This window comes from Accipiter gentilis, chromosome 10 (assembly GCF_929443795.1).
Source record: "Accipiter gentilis chromosome 10, bAccGen1.1, whole genome shotgun sequence".
In the NCBI taxonomy this organism is placed as follows: domain Eukaryota; kingdom Metazoa; phylum Chordata; class Aves; order Accipitriformes; family Accipitridae; genus Astur; species Astur gentilis.
Window position 1 is genome coordinate 7,795,815 of NC_064889.1, and position 18,237 is coordinate 7,814,051.

The window sequence follows — 18,237 nt, forward strand, 5'->3', positions numbered from 1 at the left end:
ATACTGCTATAGTAGGAAACATAGTATTTGAGTTTTGGAGAGAGTTTGGGATGGGGGTGGGGGGGTGGGTTGGTTTTGGGGCTTGGGTGTGTTTGTGATTTTTTTACTATAGCTGTTACTATTTGTGTGTTTGGTAGCACCACACGCGGTTTATAATGTTTCAGGGACTTCGTGAGGCTTTACCAGTATATGAGGAATGAGTTTCCACAGAAGGTTGGTCCTCAGTTGCACGTGTAGCAGAGATTTTAGTTGTCTCTTACAGCATTGGATGTACTTAATTCAGCACTGTTGAAATGTGGAGTTTGCATAGAAACTGTTCAGGAGCCCAGCTCTGATCAGCACAGTTCTGTAGATCTCATTTCATTTTTAAGTAATCCAACACAGTGAACCAGTGTTACATCAGCTAATCAGTGGTGCATTTGTTCTGGGTTTTTTCATTTTTAATGTTCATTAACATGTTTCATCATTGATTCTTCTATCTTTTCAGACGCATCTGTCTGAATAAACACTATTGATATATGTTGTGCTGTTAATTTAGGTCTGATGAGTAACAGGAAGAATTAAATAGCACAGATATTTTTGTGCAGGTGTTCTAAGCACAGTTGCAGGACCCAGAGCCTAGAGAATTACATAGCATAGTGCATAGGTGTAGAGGGAGTGTTTGATGAGAAAACTTCTTTCTCACACTGTCATGGATTTGGAAGGTCTGGATTGGGTGTGCTTCCTTGGTGCCCAACACAAGGCAGGTGTTTTCTACCTGTACAGCTGTTTATCATTACATAATGGAAACTGTTTAGCATTTAATTTTAAATTATTCTTTTTCAGTAAAACAACAGCTAGCCTTATCTCTGGCTCTGTTGCATGTGAGCTGTGTTTTCATCAGCTGTCAATGCACAGATATTACCAGTTGTCTATATATAGACAGAGAACTTTCTGTATTACCAGAAAGAAACTCTTTCATAGAAAAGATCTTCATAGGCAGCTTACATAACCTTTGCTGGGACGAGTTAAGAATGAAACGTGTCTGTTGACATGATTACTATATGGATTCTGATGATCAGGTAATCAAGAAGCAATTCTGAGTGAGGGGTGATGTCATAAATGCAGAAAGAGATTGGTCTTCTGCTGTTAAAAGGCTATCTTTTCAATACTACTGTTGAAAATACTGCAATAATGCTGATACCAAGACAATTCATGAGTTGACTTCTTCAAACTGATATGCACTTCAGTTTTCCAAATTTGAGCAGTCTAGCCCCCACACATAGTGACTGTACTTGAGTGCCCAGCTGGTGCATTTTAAATTAGCAGTCATTACATCACTGAGTCACTTTTGATTGTTATCTGAAATTCAGGAATGCTTTGTGTCGTTCACCAGTGGCAGGTTGTTTTAGCTTGACCCATGTGTTTCCATCCTGCTGGTTAAGACTTACCTCATTCTTTCTCCTAGTCACTGAAGAAATTAATTGCATTCAGTTTCTTGTGATCTTTTTGTAGGGAAGTTAGTGCTGCTTAGTACAGTGGATCTACATATGAGGTTTGGGGGGGGTGTTTGGGTTTTTGTTGTTGTTTGGGGTTTTTTGGGGGGGTTTTTTTTTTGTTGTTTTTTTTTAAGAAAAGTAGCATTTTTGTCCTGCATTTGTATTGAAAGAGATTCAGTTGTTACAAAGCTGAGCTGCCAAATTTGGCCATAATCCACTAAGGTAGTTCTCTTCCTGAAGTTTCTGCATTCCATTTTAACTAGCCTCCTCAATATTTCCAGATTTCCTTCTGTTACTACATCTTCATTATGTTACATTTTAGAAGTGTTTCCCTTGTCCAGTGGTGATCCAGCTATGCAGTTTGTGGTGCTTGCTCTGGACTTGCTCTGGTATGTCCATGTCTTTCTTGTGTTGGAGAGCCAGAAATGGACGTAATGCTCCAGATGAGTCTCACCAGGGCTGAATAGAGGGGAAAGGATCACCTCACCTGCTATCCTAATGTGGCCCCAGCATAATGATACAGTTGTATAAATAGTATAAAAGCATAAATGTAGAAGTGTTATAAAACATACAGTGTTACAGTGTAGGGGCCAGAAGACTGTGAAACGGGTAGGATAAGCAACAGCGTAATCTGCTCTGATACTGAAAAACATGTAATTGTGTAACCATATCCCATACGCTTTCAATTTGTTGGAGTAAGTTGAGTTTTGCAGGCAGTCCTCATGCATGAGGCTGAGAAGGACAACACCCTCCTGGGGCAGAAGGTAAATGATGTTTGTATTCTACTTGGCATATGTACTTGCAGAAAGAGGCAATTGCCAAGAAAGCAAAGGCATTCCATTTTGAAGGTTAAATATAACCAGGTAGTTGCACATGGAGTAGGAAAGGACTGTATTTCATATGGGGAACAGTGAAATCAACTAGTTTCCAATTTCTTTCACAGTTTATTTCTCTGTAGCTGTGGTACAAGCAAGAGCCAACCAATATCGTCTGCTACCAGTAGGAAATCTCCATGCCAGTCCTTACCCTTGGCATGTGGCAAAGTTGCAACTGAGCCTGTGAGGAGGAATTAACAGGAAAAATCTAATTCATGTTCAAAGGTAAACTTTGACCAATAGTCAATAACAAGCATGAAGGTAAAACCTACTCTTTTGCTTATGTTGTGTCATTTAACTTCATCCTGTTTTCTTCGCTTTGCACTATTGCTGCAGCTGTGCAGGCAGGGTAGAAGTATGGAGATACCTTTAATATAACTGTGTTTTGAACGCCATCTGTGTTAATAGTTTGTCTAGCACCAACTACTCTTGAAGTGCATGCTTTAATTTTTATTTGATATTTGTAAAGAACATTACCTAGAAGGATGGGTTTCACTTTTTCAGTAACAAAAAAGTAGGTACAAAACGCAGTAGGGCAAATGTATTTTGTTAGCCATGGATTTGGCAGAAAAAGCTCCCATGCTGGACATTGTGTCATGTTTCTCTTGAGGCAATAATGATCTGCTTCCTAATGGGTCCATAGATGATTATGCCCCCAAGAGAGTACCCTGGTAAGATTGCCCCCCCCCCCCAACTGATTAAAAACACAGTAAAAACTGTACAGGAGCTGCAGTATTGGTCATCAATAAATGACCGTACAACAAAATAAAACAAAATAATAAATAAAACAAAACTTTTGGACTGTTTTTAGAGGTGCCACCAGCTTAGAGCTTGGCTGCTGGGCTCAGCGGTGTCGTGCCATGGCTTGTTGCAGAGATGGCCGGAACCAGCTGCGTCTGGCACGGAGCAGCTCCAACCTCTCCTCACAGAGGCCACTCCCACACCCTCCACTACCAGAACCTGGCCACTGACACCCAGTGCAGTGACATATTGGTGTGATGCTGGTTTTCTCTGAGTAAGCTGCTGTCACTTTGCCTTGGGACAGGCAAATCCTTCCAGGAAGGAAACCTGATATCCTCCACTTGGGCAAATTCATGGTGCTTTTCTCTTATAGTTAAGGTGGTATTACATAATAACTACTTCAGAAAGCACCCTGGATAGATGGCTGGGTTTGATGGGGGTTTTTTTATGGGGCATGGGGAATTAGACATAAAAACAGAAAAAAACTTTGTCTACCCTGATTGTATTAACTAGTACTCTAATTGCATCTCTCAGAAGAACAGGGTGAAATCCTGCCAGACCCTTCCTTTCTGCCTCTCCCAGCTGGGCCTCAGTCAGTCCAAGTGTTTATACTGTATATTTGTTGCAGGTGTTTCCGATATGGTTTATGGAGGTGGCTTCTCCACTGAAAATTCCACTATAGAAATACTACAATAGAGGAAGCTAGAAATATCCTGATACCCTGTATCCTGTGTACCCTTGGCTCCAAAACCCTAAAGACTGACCTGGAGTCTCTCTGAGTGCTTTCTACCATAGGCTCCAGTCGAGGCCAAGGGCTCAACTGGCCTAAGGGCTACCACACATACTATCTCCTGTTTGATCTGTTCAGAGGTTTATCAGTGCTCAGGACCCCAGTTGAAATAGTTCTTCAGTTCTTCTTTCATATCACTTGATACAGAGGACTTGCAGTCTGACGGTAACCTGGAATATGCCTTCTCCAGAAAACCACAATGCCTAAGAAAGCTTGTGTTAATTATTTGTTAACTGGTAGGAATATGGCTGTTACATTATTGATCACATCCATTGTGATATGATGTCCGTCTTACCATTTTATTCCCCAAAACTGGATCTCTTGTGCAAGTCCTTTGACCTTGCTTTGTTTTATCGCAAAACCAGCTTTCAGAAGGATTTGGATTATTCTTTTTCCTTTCTCAAACACTTCTTTCACTGTGTTACCCCATATGATGATGTCAATGTACTGTGGGTTTTTGGGGGCTTTACCCTTTCCCTGTGCGATCGTTATCTATCCATGGAAATGGTAGTGCTGTGCTTCCATGTCTGGGGCGGTCCATTCCAGGTGTATCAGACTCCCCTCCACACGAAAGGAAACTGTGGCCTGCAGTCTGCTGCCAAAGGAATCAAGAAAAACACATAGGTGGTGTGAGTTGCAGCATACCAGACTGCCTTTGACTCCAGTTCATACTGGAGTTCTAGCATGGCGATGCAGCAGCACACAATAATGCCATGACTGTTCGGGCTGTAGTAGGCCACTGTTAGCCTCTACCCACCATCAGACTTCCATGCTGGCCATATGGGACTGTTACAGGGTGAGTGAGTCTTGCTGATCACTCCTTGTCTCTCTCATCAGTTAATCAGCTCATGTATGGGAACCAGGAATTCTTGCTTGGTGTGATATTGTCAACGATGCGCCTTCGTGGTAGCAATCAACACCTGCTGTTCTTCAGCACATACCCCACAACAGAAGGATCCTCTGAGAGGCTGGAGAAGGTAGACAGCACAAGGTAGACACAGGTCCACAGGTTTGGGGAGGAAGAGAGATACTTTTTGAACTGCTGGAGCTGGCAGGCCAATCTGTCCACAGTTGGTACCCTGATGTCTCTCCAGTCCATTATCTCCAGGGTGCTGGCACATGGTGTCAGTGTGTTCCATACAAACTTCTGCCATATGGACCACATGCACTGGATTTTGTCCAGATCTTTGGAGGACTGGTTGTTGTCCAGGTTGCTGTAAATCACCTCCACCTCCACTAATCCCTCAGATACTGGATACCTTCCTCAGCAGTGGTCCACTTGCCTTAGTAGCTTGCACATCTTACTTGAGGGGATATCTTGCTTTCACATGCAACAGGAACTGCCTCCAGAAGCTGTGGATTGTTGCCCATTTGCCGATTTGCTGGTCCTCAGCTAGGGATCACAGCTGCTGGGCTTCCTTACCCTCTAATTTCTGACTAAGGACCTCAGTATCCCAGTGGCATAGCAACCAGGTAATAATTTGATCGCCTGGCTGACAGCTATAATCTTGCTGCATAATGTGAGCATTTTGGTTATATGCAGGGATGTTTGAGAAACTGAAGGGCCATTGCAACAGGCAGGAAACATCTACCCTGAAGAAGGAGGTGGTGCCATTCTTAATTTCCCTACAAAGTTCCTTCTGGAGGAGAAGAGGAGAAAGGTGTAATTCTTAATTCACTCCATGAGATTATTCTCAAGAGCGTTGGGATGGCAGCTATACATGGGCCAAACACCAGATTAGGCTCAAGGCTAGTGCTTTCATCGTAGCTCTCACAGGCAAAGAAAAAAAAAGTGATAAATAACACAGCAAACAGCAAAATCTGAAAGTGGCCATTAACAAATCCTGGAGTTTGATGTACAAAGCCCTGGAGTTTGCTGACATCAGCAGGCAACTAAGCACCTCCCAGCTGTTCACTCACTCTCCTTATCCCCCCAGTGGGATGGGAGAAAGAATCGCAACAGCAAAATCAAGAAAAAACTTCATCTATAAAGAGTTTCATTAAAGTGAAGGAAGGAGGGGAAAGAAAGCAAGTGACGCTAAGACACTCACTCACCACCTCTCACAAGCAGACTGATGGCAAGCCAGTCTCTGAGCAATGGCTGCTTTCGAAAGACTCGAGTTTTACTGCTGAGCATGTTATATAGTCTGGAATATCCCTTTGGTCAGTTGGGGTCAGCTGTCCTGGTTGTCCCCTCTCCCAGCCTCTTATCCACCCTCAGCTTACTCACCCACGGGGCAGAGTAGGAAACAGAAAAGGCCTTGAGGCTGTGTAAGCACTGCTTAGCAATGACTAACGTACTGATGTGTTATCAATGCTGGTTTAGCTGCAGCTCTAGAAAATGAATGAGGAAAATTAACTCCATCCCGTCCGGACCCAGTGCAGTGGAGAAACTATAAAGTACAGCAGTGGTGTTGACAGGGCAAATAAAAGAACAAATACTAAGCTCAGTTGTGTATATGTTAGTATTAGTAAGTAAGGCAAAAGAGCTGTAGGCTAGCCAAACATTTAAATACTTGCTAAACTTCAATGTATGAGCAGTGACAATGATACAATGATTGTGCTTTGAATGAACGGTGCCTGTGTTTAGCTGGATTGGAGTCTTCAAGTTGCAGAATAATTTACAAGCTGCACATAAGAAAAAATCAATAAAAATATGAAATGTTAAGAAAGAGAAAACCTTCCCATATGCGTGATCAACAGCTTCTAGGCTGAGGCAGAGACGAATGACAAATGCTGTTTATTTTAATATGTGGTAGCTTGAATGTTTTAGCATTTTCAATAGTCTTTTTTGGAGCAGAGAAGAAGAATATGGTTTACATCACTTTGGAGTATATTCTAAAATTCTGTTTCTTTTTCTCCTTGACAGATGGATGCCTTCTAGTCAACCAGTGAGTCCTGCTGCTGCTGCATGTCTGGCAGCATCTCCGAATGATCACATGACTCTTGATATGGATGCGGTCCTGTCAGACTTTGTTCGGTCCACAGGGGCAGAACCAGGTCTGGCAAGAGACTTACTAGAAGGTAAGCTTTCAGGACGCAAGTATTTCCTATGTTCACTGCTTGCTTAAAGCAAGAACCAGTCATAAAAAGAAAACTCTGGTCTATGGAAACCGACGTTTCTTAATATTTTGACTAGTAAGTCAATTCTTGTAATGAGCTGACCATAGCTTATCCTAAGGTAGGTGTTTTCAGCAAAAGCCTTAAAAAGTTCTTAGTGTTAGATTGTAGTATTTTAGGTTATTAATCATCATGCCTTAAAAGTATATGTGCCAGGGAGAGAGGGGAGGGGGATTTAGCTCAATTTGTCATTTTCAGCTGCCTGAAGTAGTTGTAAATGTGTCGGCTCACTGTGCAAAGCAGCAAAGTTTAGCATGAAATGGACTTACTGTAAAGTAATAGAGAAACCAGAGATACTTTTGGGGCCCAGTGATTAATATGCATACCTGAACTTCACAATATGGGAGTCAAATGGCTAGGTTGAAAAACATCTGAGAAGCCATATCAGGAATATAACTGGGTCTTTTTATTTGTTTTATTGTAGTTTTAAGTTTATAAGCTTAAAAGTGGAAAGACACCTTTGATATTTGAAGGCATTTTGTAGTAGTTGTTTTTTGTTCATTTCTTCTGATGTGGGCTAACAACAATTATGAAGATGGGAAGTTAGAAATGAGTAGGTAGTATCTATGTAAATTGCAAGGCGGTTCTGTGGGCTTGATACGTGCACACTGGACTTTTTCCCTTGAAAACTTTTTTTTTTAAATCTTAATATGCTTTAAGAAATTGTGCGTTAAATCAAAGTAACTATTGAACAGCCACAGCAGACTTAAAAGTGTACATCAGGGTATGTATCTCATTTTTGCAAGAGCAATTTCACTTTATCATATGTATGCTGAAAGTTTTAAATTTTGCTATAAGTTCTTCTTTTACTCTGGGTTTTTCAGTAATAAGGAGTGATACATTATTAACACAGAGGTACACACAATTCTACAGCATTTCCCAAGTCATCTGTGTTACATGTAATAAAACCTTAGAATACCTAGCTGTCAATATCATCTTTGGCTCACTCTATTTAAGAGACCTCTGTTTTGTCTGACTGATTTGCTCAACCTGTTGTTCTAGATTCTCTCTTGGTGTGTTTGTCTTTTTGAAAAAGACTATGAAAAGGGTTTTCTCAGCAATATCAGGACGGATTGTCAGCTATTGTGCTGAGAGCAGCAGCAAAATTTGAGAAGTGTTCCTACATATCAGAGGTGGTTCAGAAAAGTTACTTATCTTGTTTTCCTTGCTATACCTTTTCCTTGCTGTAAAGGATAATGCTTCCAAATAAATACAGAATAGGATTTTTCTGTGTTGTACTTCTCAATTCTGCAGGTGAATAAATTCACACCATACATATTAACAAAGAAATAAGCAATAAGCAATTTAATTATTCTGAACAGGCTAATAGACATACGGAATTTATCAAGGTAAAAGGGATTGTTGCTAGTTCTAGACAAGATGTGCTCACAGGAAAGTTTCAGCACATGTAGTTGTGGCCACATTTGGTGTTACAGCTTCTAACACTGGCCATATCTTGTGCTGGGGGACAGTAATTGATCCAGTGGTTTCTCATTTGTTTAAAAAAGACACAGAAGGGACTGCTACCCTTACACCATTATAACTATCTTCATAGTTGCCAGAGTGCATAGATGCTCTGGGCTCTGTGAGCAGCACTGACACCCATGAAGTAACTTCTTAAAGATAAACAATATTCAGAAGAGCAACCCCCCCACCATGGTGCAAAAGGCTATAGCAAATGTATTGCACCTGGTCTTGGAATGATGATGTCTCTATAACATTTTCAATTCAAAATTTGGAAACAGGTGTGCAAAAATATTTTTGAGAAATTTCAAGATTTGGTTGTAGTTTGTAGCCCTAAAATGACTGTCACAGAGAGCTTTGAGCCAAAAAACTTGCTCGTATAAACCCTCATTTCCATGTAATCACAAGTTTCGGTCCATTCTTCTAGGGTCCCATAGCCTTTCTCTCTTTCTGATCTGCTCACAGATTCTATTTTCATAACTTACTCAGGCTGAATGTTCATATCATGCTACCATGGAGTGTACACATCTTTTTCAGAGCCATTTCTAATACCGTTTCCTTTGCTCATCTTTTTGAGGAAATTTCTTGAATTTCACTGTCCTGTAGGCAATCAAGGATACCAGTTTCTGCTTCCTTATCCAACTATTTTAATTGTTTTGCTTTGATTGTTCTGTGGATGCGTTGGGACAGTATTGGGCACAATATGTGGTGTTCTCCCCAGCAACAAATCGACAAGTTAACACACTGACTGTTGTACAGATAGCTAAAAAATTCTATACATTGCATATAGATTGCATATAGGTTTTCTAAATTGCCAGAAGCTGTCCTAAATACTGGCTCTGTTGATGTTTCTATACTCTGCCTGTCCTGCTGGTAAAACCCCTGCAGGTTTTTTCTGTTGAACTTTGTATTGAGCACAGCTACTTGTCTCACTAAAACATTCCACTTGTTATGCTTGACACATATCTTCCAAAAAGTGTCCATATTGATCTGAAATGAAGATATAAAGAGATACACACATATATTGCTTCTAATTTATTTGTCTAGTTCTTTTTGCCAGCTATTAGTATCCTAAAATAAATAATACTATAAACCAATTGCTTTTCTATCTAATTTTGATAAGCTAAACATGTTGAGCTCCAAGTCTTGCTTTCTGTCTCTGTATTTTTTCTGTCATTCAAAAGAATGTATACAGAAATGTTTTGGCTATTTTGGTATACATCTTTATAGTGCCAGGATTGCCTTTTTGCAATTACATTGTATATGCTGCTTTTTGTATCTTTGGCCAAGTTTGCCTGCACAGGGAGCTTGTAGTCAAGTCTATGCTCAGTTTGATGTTTCAAAGTTACCAATTCTAGAATTCTGTGCAGTTGCCTAACTGTTAAGGAGCTCAGATTTCACAGACTTAAGATCTTAAAGGCATTATTTTAGTGGTGTGAGAACTTTGTCATGCACATCTGAAAATTAATGTGAATGCAGACTTTTAGAACTGCATCAAAATTATAAATGGGTTTGTTTTTCTTATTTCTAAGAAATTAATTTTATTTTCATGACATTGCTATGTTTACATTTAGAAAAGCCTTTTATCTGTCTAATCAGCCACTCATTGGTGGATAAAGTTGCATTAGAAATTGCTTAGTCTGTGTTTGTCCAATGCACAATTTGTGTTTCATTCCTACTTTTCATAGGTTACTTGCTCTTTGCTATTTATGTGATACCACTATGGGAACTTACATGTACAGACTTGGAGAAAGTACAAGTAAGGATATGTGGAGGCAGAAGGGGGTTAGCACATAGACCTACACTTTAGTAAGTCATCTGTCTTACTGTTTGAGTTTTCTTAAGGTTTTCTTGAGTATTGTAAAGAACCTTCCTTCCATTACAGCTTATTCTGATAATTTGGTAGATTTATAAACAGCCCATTTCTGCTGTTAAAGAAAATTTTTGAAACTTGAGATTACAATCTGATACGTCATAGAGCTATGTGTTATGATTGATTCTGTGATTTTTTTTTTCTTCATTAAATTGTATATAAATACTTCAAAACTAAGGCCTTTTCCCAACTGTTCAATATAACAGTGGCGATATTTATGACTGGATATATTTTGTAAATGTACACCATTTGCATTAAATAGTAATTAAGCATGGCAAAGAACATTAGATTTATAGTCATGTAGAGTTATATAACTGGCATATTGTAAAGAATCGATTATGCATTGTTTTCAAGCAGAGGTTTTCACAGCACAAACCCATTTACCTTATTACTCACGTGCATCTATTAAACATATACAATCATATGAGTAATCAAAATTTATTCCACACTCTGCTGTGCTATGGATGCTTAGTAGCTTTGTTTAATGAGAGCTTAGAATGACTTTATGGCTTTAAAGTGTGAATACTCTTCTATCCCCTTTCTGCCCCCAGCTTTTTTTTTTTCTTGCTTTTGAATATCCCAATAACTGCATGCCCACTTCTAGAATGAGAACCCAAGGCAGCTGAGATCATGAGAAAAATCCTTTCATGGGGATTATGGACAGCTAACCCAAACAGCATCTTATCTCTCTCAATTCAGGAGGCTCTCATCTACCCTTCTCTGTACTAGTATAAATTTTTTCTTGTGCCCACAAGTGTGCTTGCATGCCTGAGCAATAGCCGAGTGAGCTATTTCCGGGCTGAATTCTCCAGATGACCTGTCTCCACAGCAGAATCTATCTTCTATCAGAAGCTGCAGTGTTCTTTGTTCACTCTGTTAGTTGCTAGCAGCGTCTTGTGCATAGAACACTTCATGCTTGTTTTTGGTTGCTTGTTCTTCTTGGTACCTTTCTGTACATTTTATACTGAAGGGCTTTTTCTTCTTCTACTTAGCACTCCTTGCTTTCTTTGTCTGAGTGCTGTCCTGGACCACCCAGACTACTTCCATCATTCTTTTCAGTTGAAAGAACAGTTTTCTACCAGCCCTGCCAAAATTCTTAGCTACTATTATGGCTGAATTATTAAAATGGGAAGCACAGTTCTTTCAGCTAGGTTATGATTACAAGACTTTGGAATGTTCATTCTTGTTGTTTAGGACTCCAGGGAGGAGACTTCGTTGGTAGCTATTTATACCTTCATCTCTAATCTTGCAGAGACTTTAAAGTAAACACTCAGCAGGAATTACCTTTTGAGAGCCTGCACATCTACAGATAACTGTCCTCAAATTCATGGCATCTCCAAGGCATAGTAAATCCATAGTTTTTATGTTAATAATTACAAGCCAACCAAAGAATGATGAGTATGTCCCAATGCAAATAAAGGGACACCAAAAGCTATTTGCTGACTGTACCAGATAAGAAGTAAAATAATAGGTTGGGGAGAATACATTAGCACCACATATGTCAGCAAATTACAGAGTAGAGAGTGACTGTGACAGTTGCTTGACTCTCTGAGTAGCATTTGACTCGGGGGATGTGGAAACTGGATCTGACATTACACAGTGTGATGGTTCAGGAATCAGATATGCTTGAAGCAGATCCCTTTGTATCAAAAACATATGCTACAGACCTGCAGACCTGAGATCTTGTCTCTCTGCACTTTCATTCAGGAGGAAGTAAGACTGTAGAAGTTTGTCTCTCTTTCAGAAAAAAAACAACAACAGATTTATTCAAGCAACATGCCTAAAACCAAGAGCATTCCCATTACTGTAAATCTTACTCTAACAACCTTTCACATACTTCCTTGAGACAAAGGCTTCATTTTGAACTAGCAGCATCCAAGAGCACAGTGTGAACTTCTATATATTTTCTAAGTGTAAAACCACTTTTTAAAATTGCATTCAAATCTCACATTGAGTCTTGTGCACCAGGACAAGATTATTACCAGTTCTTTTCCCCTGTATATTCTTCCAAAATACGTTACCCCCTATTTTTGAAATTATGGTTGTTGCTATTACTATCCTGTCTTTCATGAGGAACTTAGTAGCTATAGGAAACTAGATGGTTGGAAGACAATCAGATACTTTAAAAAAAGGACACAATTTGGGACATAGAAGGACACAGTTCATTCTGTATGTCCTAGTTTCAGCTAGGATAGAATTAATTTGTGTTGTTTTTTGCAATTAAGATTGCAAATTCTTGAGAAATCACAGACTGGGACAGTTGTTTATCAGTCCCCTTCTGGAAATAAAGACAGCATGAACCTCTAAAAATCTGCTGGAGAACCTGAAACATTACTTCATTTGCTCTTTGTGACCTGACCTCGAGTCCTGTATATGCCACTTATATGGGTTTTGTAATTTCAGTTTTATGCTATGCATTCAGTAATTGCTTTTCCTGAGATTAGGTCTGATTGTTCTAGGAAGCATTTGTCGTTATTCTATTATTTGCTGATGTCAGTGCCTCATTTTTCAAAAAGGTGAACAGATCATAAATTTCCAAATTTAAAGCATTGAAAGGGATTGAGTCTAAAATGAGCCCATTTCCAAACTTTTATAGATAATTTTTCATTTAAAACTAACCTATCAATTGCTGTGCAAAAGAACTGAAAGAAGTGTAATGTGAGTATTATCACAATAAATTATATACCAAACCCCAACCCTTTTCCCCCCACCTGTAATAGAAAAACTGGAGTTGTTTCAGACATGAGAGTTAGGTGAACACAGCATAAGGTGGGGAGAGCTCAATGGAAGGTTTAGTATTGCTTTTTGCCTTCCTCTTACTTTGATGGAATGAATGAAAATGTGCTGAGTTAGGGCCATCTAGATGCTACAGGATTTCCATTAATTACCCAGAGATGCGTATTTCAGCCCTCACTTAATTTTGAGGATAATGGGGGGGGGGGGGGGGGGGAAGCAAACACACAGAAATTCCTAATTTTACTTAAAACCAGGCTTAAATAAAAGCCCATGCTCAAGTGGTTAATATAGACAGAGCAATTTGACAGTAAATGTGACCCAGGTGAAAGAAACAACAGTCTTAGCAAAATAGTTTGAAAAGCAGCCCATGCTGGTAGGCATGTGTATTGCTGCTTTGTACAAGATTAAATTAGGATATGTATTAGATTAGTGTCACAGGAAAACGTGAAATCAGCTGCAAGACTCTCCAGATGTCATCTTTGTATATGCATGCTTGTTAATGGCAGCCAGACTCAAAGGCACCTCAAAGTCAGGGGAAAGACTTCTTTGCTCCACTAAGCTTTGGGAAAATTCTTAAGCATAAACAGATAGGTCTGCATGGTAGAGGGTTGATTTATCTTCAGCTGTGTTTGAACTCCAACTTCCCCAATACCCAGGAATGAGGAGGGCATGTCCCTTTTCCTTCTGGATAGTCTAGGCTGGCGCCTTGAATCTCCCATGCGTAGAATAGCAGTAATGCTTGAGTTGTTAAGTATAACGTACTTAAAATGTGGCCTAAGGCAGAAAGAAAACCAATAAGAAAATAGTTTAATCTTTAAAATAAGTTAAGCTGTATTTCTTTACAGTGCCAGGGTTGTAGGTGTGGATGAGCTTGGACATTACTAATAAATCAGTTAGAAAACAGATTAGTTTTCAGGAAGCAGCAGGCAATAACCACTTGAATACAGGGGGAAGGCATAGGATGAAATATTTTTAAATGCCAACAGTATAGACAACCATTAGGGACTGGAGGATTTGTGAAATTCACTGGCAATAATAATAATAAATAATAAAATAAATAATAAAAACATTAAAAAGAATCCAAACTGCATCAAAAAATATACTTAACTGAAAACCTGCCCTTTTCTTTGTATAAATGGTTTCATTTATTTACATAAATGATGTAGTATTTCACCGTTATATAAAAGTAATTGCTGTCTGTTTCCATCTTTATATAGCGCTTAATTGAGGTATACATAGTTTGCCATTAATTCAGAAATCAGGAGGTTGGCTTTACAGTCATGAAATGTATGTGGTAAAAGAGACTGACCCCATGGAAAATGAGAGAGATGCAGTAGATAGATGTCTCCTCAAAGAATAGTCTATACAAGCAAAATTCAAAGAAAAGCATGTAATTAATGCAGAGGGAGAGAGAAATTTACAGTACTGTCATGTGATTGAGCGTACAAAGCTAACTCCCCCAAAATAGTCTATTTTCCTCTCCTGCAGACAGTTCCTTTTTTAGTTCTCTTGTGGAAGGCTTGGCAAACGGAAGAGGAAGTTGAGCTACTACCAATGTCTCGTTACACAGAAATCAAAATTGTCATTTCCAGCTGTCTGTTCAGCTTTGAGTGACTGTGCATTCTAGCAGAAAATGAGTCAAATGTTAAAATGTCCTTGCTACATTATTTTCCTTTGAGAATATGGACCAAAATTAAATATTGTTTTAAAACCTATGGTCTAATTTTATCCTAGTTTTGCATATAAGTTTTTTTTATAAGGAATAAAGCTGGTCTTGAGTTCCTCATCTTATTCCTCTTAATATTTGTTAATCTACTTCATGCGAAATAGGAAGAAGTGACTGCATTTAAACTGAACTTGTGGCTTGCTTTATTAGCAGTTGGTTTCTAAGAACAGACTTCCTTACATGGGAAAGAAGCTGATGGTAGACTTAGTATCTTAACAGATTGTAAAATATAGGGGATTTAAATTTTTATATATATATATATTAAAAAAAAAATTAATCATTGTGCACTGACCTAATGGCACAAAACGAGGATCACTTTATGTTGGTGAAAACTATCAATCAACAGTCTTGAAAGACAGAAGCTGCTTATCATTTCTCCGAATGCCTTTCTAGCATAGTCACCTAAAGCTCCTAGGTTTAATAAATAGCTTATATCTGGTAAAAGATCTCCTAGCATTATCAAAGCTAGCAAAAACTGAAGAAGTAAAAGAACTTTTGCAGTTGAAGCTGGAATTGCTAGTTAGTTAGTTAGATAATAACTCTGCCTTGTGCCTGTAATCACAATTTTAAATATTTGGATAGTCCTATGCAATAAAAAGTCCTATGAAATTGTGAGGGTAAAATGTCAGAACTCTTCTAGTTCAGAACCGTTAATTGTAACTTCACCAGCACATAGAACTATAAACATAAGCTGCATTAAAAAGTTAGAATATAAAAGTTAGTCAGGTTCAGCTGAGACATTTAAATAAAGCCTCCTGCAAAGGTTTGGAGAAGATATTAGAATGACTGAACAATGTCCCTAGTTGTGTGAAGGTAACAACATTCCCATCTGGTCCTAAATAAAATTCAGTATTTCATATAATTATTGGCAATTATGAATTCTCTCGACCAACAGCATCTCACAAAATATCATCCGCCCTGATATACACAAGTATGCAGGGAGAATTCCTGTCAATGACAAAGTACATTAACCATGCTCAGCTTTTAATTTCTGTTGTGGCAAATGTGAACAATTCCATTTCCTAAATATACAGGGTATCAGGAGCACAGAAATTAACTTTAAACCTAGACAGGACAGAGTTGAGGTTGACAGGAAGAGGAAGAATTTCTAAGGCTTTCCTCTGTCTTGGGAGAGCTAAATCAGTTCATAACCTTCAGGCATTTTTTAATTCTCCTGTACAATTGAATACCCATGTAACCCCAGGAATAAAAATTGTTCTTTTGCTGCAGTTGCCCGTAAGTTAGTCTGTCTTAGGCACATCCTTGTTGATGAGGAGCCCTTAATGTAGAATTCTTGGGGACTTGATTATTTGATATTATTTCATCAAAGTGTAAAACTACACAGAAGTGTGAATCCCAGTAGATTAGCAAGAGATCATCATAAATGCATTAGCCTGGAGTGTTATTTTCTGTGTTGTCTTCAAATTGAACTTACAGGTCCATTTCATAGATCGTGTCTTGATATTCAGTGCCTTGCTCAGGTTGGTTATTCTTCTCTACCTGAAAGTTAGCTTATTGCCTTTTATGTTTATGTTGTTCCATATTGTCTGTGTTCCATTGGGTCAAGCTGATGACTTGTGAGTCAAGATGATAACACTTGTACTAGATTTATGCTATGAAACATTGTGAGGACTTGTCTTGTTCAGACCTAACTGTAAAACACTGTTACTCATTTCTCAGCCTTTTAGCCATCACTTTCAGCTAAGAACTTTTTCCTGTGTTCTTGGAGGGAAGACATCACTGTCATGGTTGAGACAGACAAATGACAAGTATGCATTCTTATAGTACAAGCAAAGAAGGTTTTTTTATTACTACAAGCCAGCAAATTTATACCCATTATACTTGTTACCTTGTACATAGGTCTGTCCCTTATTGGTCAAAAAGTTGTCAGAAGTTGTTTTTCTCAACCCTCATTGGGTGACTTTTTCAGGTTCCTTATCACAACTGCAAATGGTCAACACATTCCTTAAATTTAGTTTCCCAGGCATGCTTCTCATCCTTTCTTGTCAAGGTCAATGTCCTCCCCAGGCCCCTCAGTCCAGCCGAGGCCCTCCACACATAACAATGTAAGAGATTCATATTGTTTTACTTTCTGACATGCTGAAAATATAAGCTGAAAGATGGCACAGAATAATGTAGATGGAATAAAAGCCCTGGATTTTGTTTTTAGAAGTATGCTATACAGCCTGCCAAATACTGGATTTGTGTCTGGTCATTTGTAAAGACCTCGGATTGTACATCCTTACAGGTAGTTTTCACCCTCATAAGAGGAAGGACTACATGAATCAAGCATCCCTGTGGAAAATTGCTGTGCCTTTTTAATTGATTTGTTACTGAGCCACAGTATAGTCTCATGTAAAATGCTGGTTCTGTTAAATGGGCTAAAAGGGGAGATGACATGCCTCCCACCTAACAGCTAATGCTTTGTATTTGTGGGACAGCTGCTATGCCAAGAACACCTTTCTATACACTGGCATGGAGTATTAGAGTCACAGAGGCATGTTCTCTGCAGTTGATTTGAAGGAGTTATAATGATTGGGATGGTACTGAAAACAAAGGTTTTGTCTGCCAACAAGACTTTTCCTGGTTTGTGGGCAGGGATGCATTGCTGATTTTTAAATTTTTTTTTTTAGTAGGGAGGGGGTTTCTTTCCTGTGGATGCTTTGCATTAGCTTTAGTAATAGTGGGATTGTAATTTTTTTCCAATTCATTGGTAAAAATTACATACAATGATAGTAAAATATTTAAGAAATGGTGGCAAAAGACTTGAAAGTTACATTTGCTGCTACTGGTTCTTCAGTACTCTTATTTTAAAAAATGTTTTCTAAATGGTATTGCATTCAACTGCGAGTTTCATTAACAACAAAAATGGCATTAAATGTAAAGTAGATGGGCAGATATTGTACCCGAATAGGATGGTTAAAAATTCCAAAAGATGCATCCATTTTAGTTTTACTGCCATCTCACCAAAATACCTTTTTTTACTTTCTTGTATTTGTCACACTGAAAAATGACACTCTGCCTTCCTTTCAGCTTAGTTTCTTGTTCAGTTTTGTCATCTTTTTGTGCTTCTGTAGACCTAATTTTTATTTTCTGAAATACATCATTCTGTACTCTTGCCCAAATTGCTTTCTCTGTGAGCTGTGTAGCATTTGGGCTTCTTTTTTTTCCTTTACGGTTTTGTGAAAGTTCCACATTAATTCTTACTGAGTATTTTTATTGTTTTTTGCTTCTTAGGTATATGGACCAGCAGTTTATGAACTGTAAACACAGGCTGCATCATAATTTGTTTAATTATGTCTAACCTTTCCCTTCTGCATCCTTTTTCTTACATGTTTTTGGTCCTGCTTAGCTTTAGGCAGCATTTCCTGCCCCTTTTAAAATTTTCTTTGTTGAAGTCCTGTGTATATGTTGTTGCTACAAGTTGCCCTTCA

General features: G+C 38.7%; 1 protein-coding gene across 5 annotated transcripts in view; it reads left to right on the forward strand.

Moving 5' to 3' along the window:
* Window positions 1-18,237, forward strand: part of OTUD7A (OTU deubiquitinase 7A) — a 149,726-nt gene that overhangs the window by 86,030 nt on the left and 45,459 nt on the right. For all 5 annotated transcript variants that reach the window (XM_049813321.1, XM_049813325.1, XM_049813322.1 and 2 more), the window contains 2 exons: window positions 2,422-2,578; window positions 6,754-6,908. In XM_049813321.1, coding sequence (XP_049669278.1) covers window positions 6,758-6,908 — 151 coding nt within the window. In that variant the 5' untranslated portion in view covers window positions 2,422-2,578; window positions 6,754-6,757. The remainder of the gene's footprint in view (window positions 1-2,421; window positions 2,579-6,753; window positions 6,909-18,237) is intronic.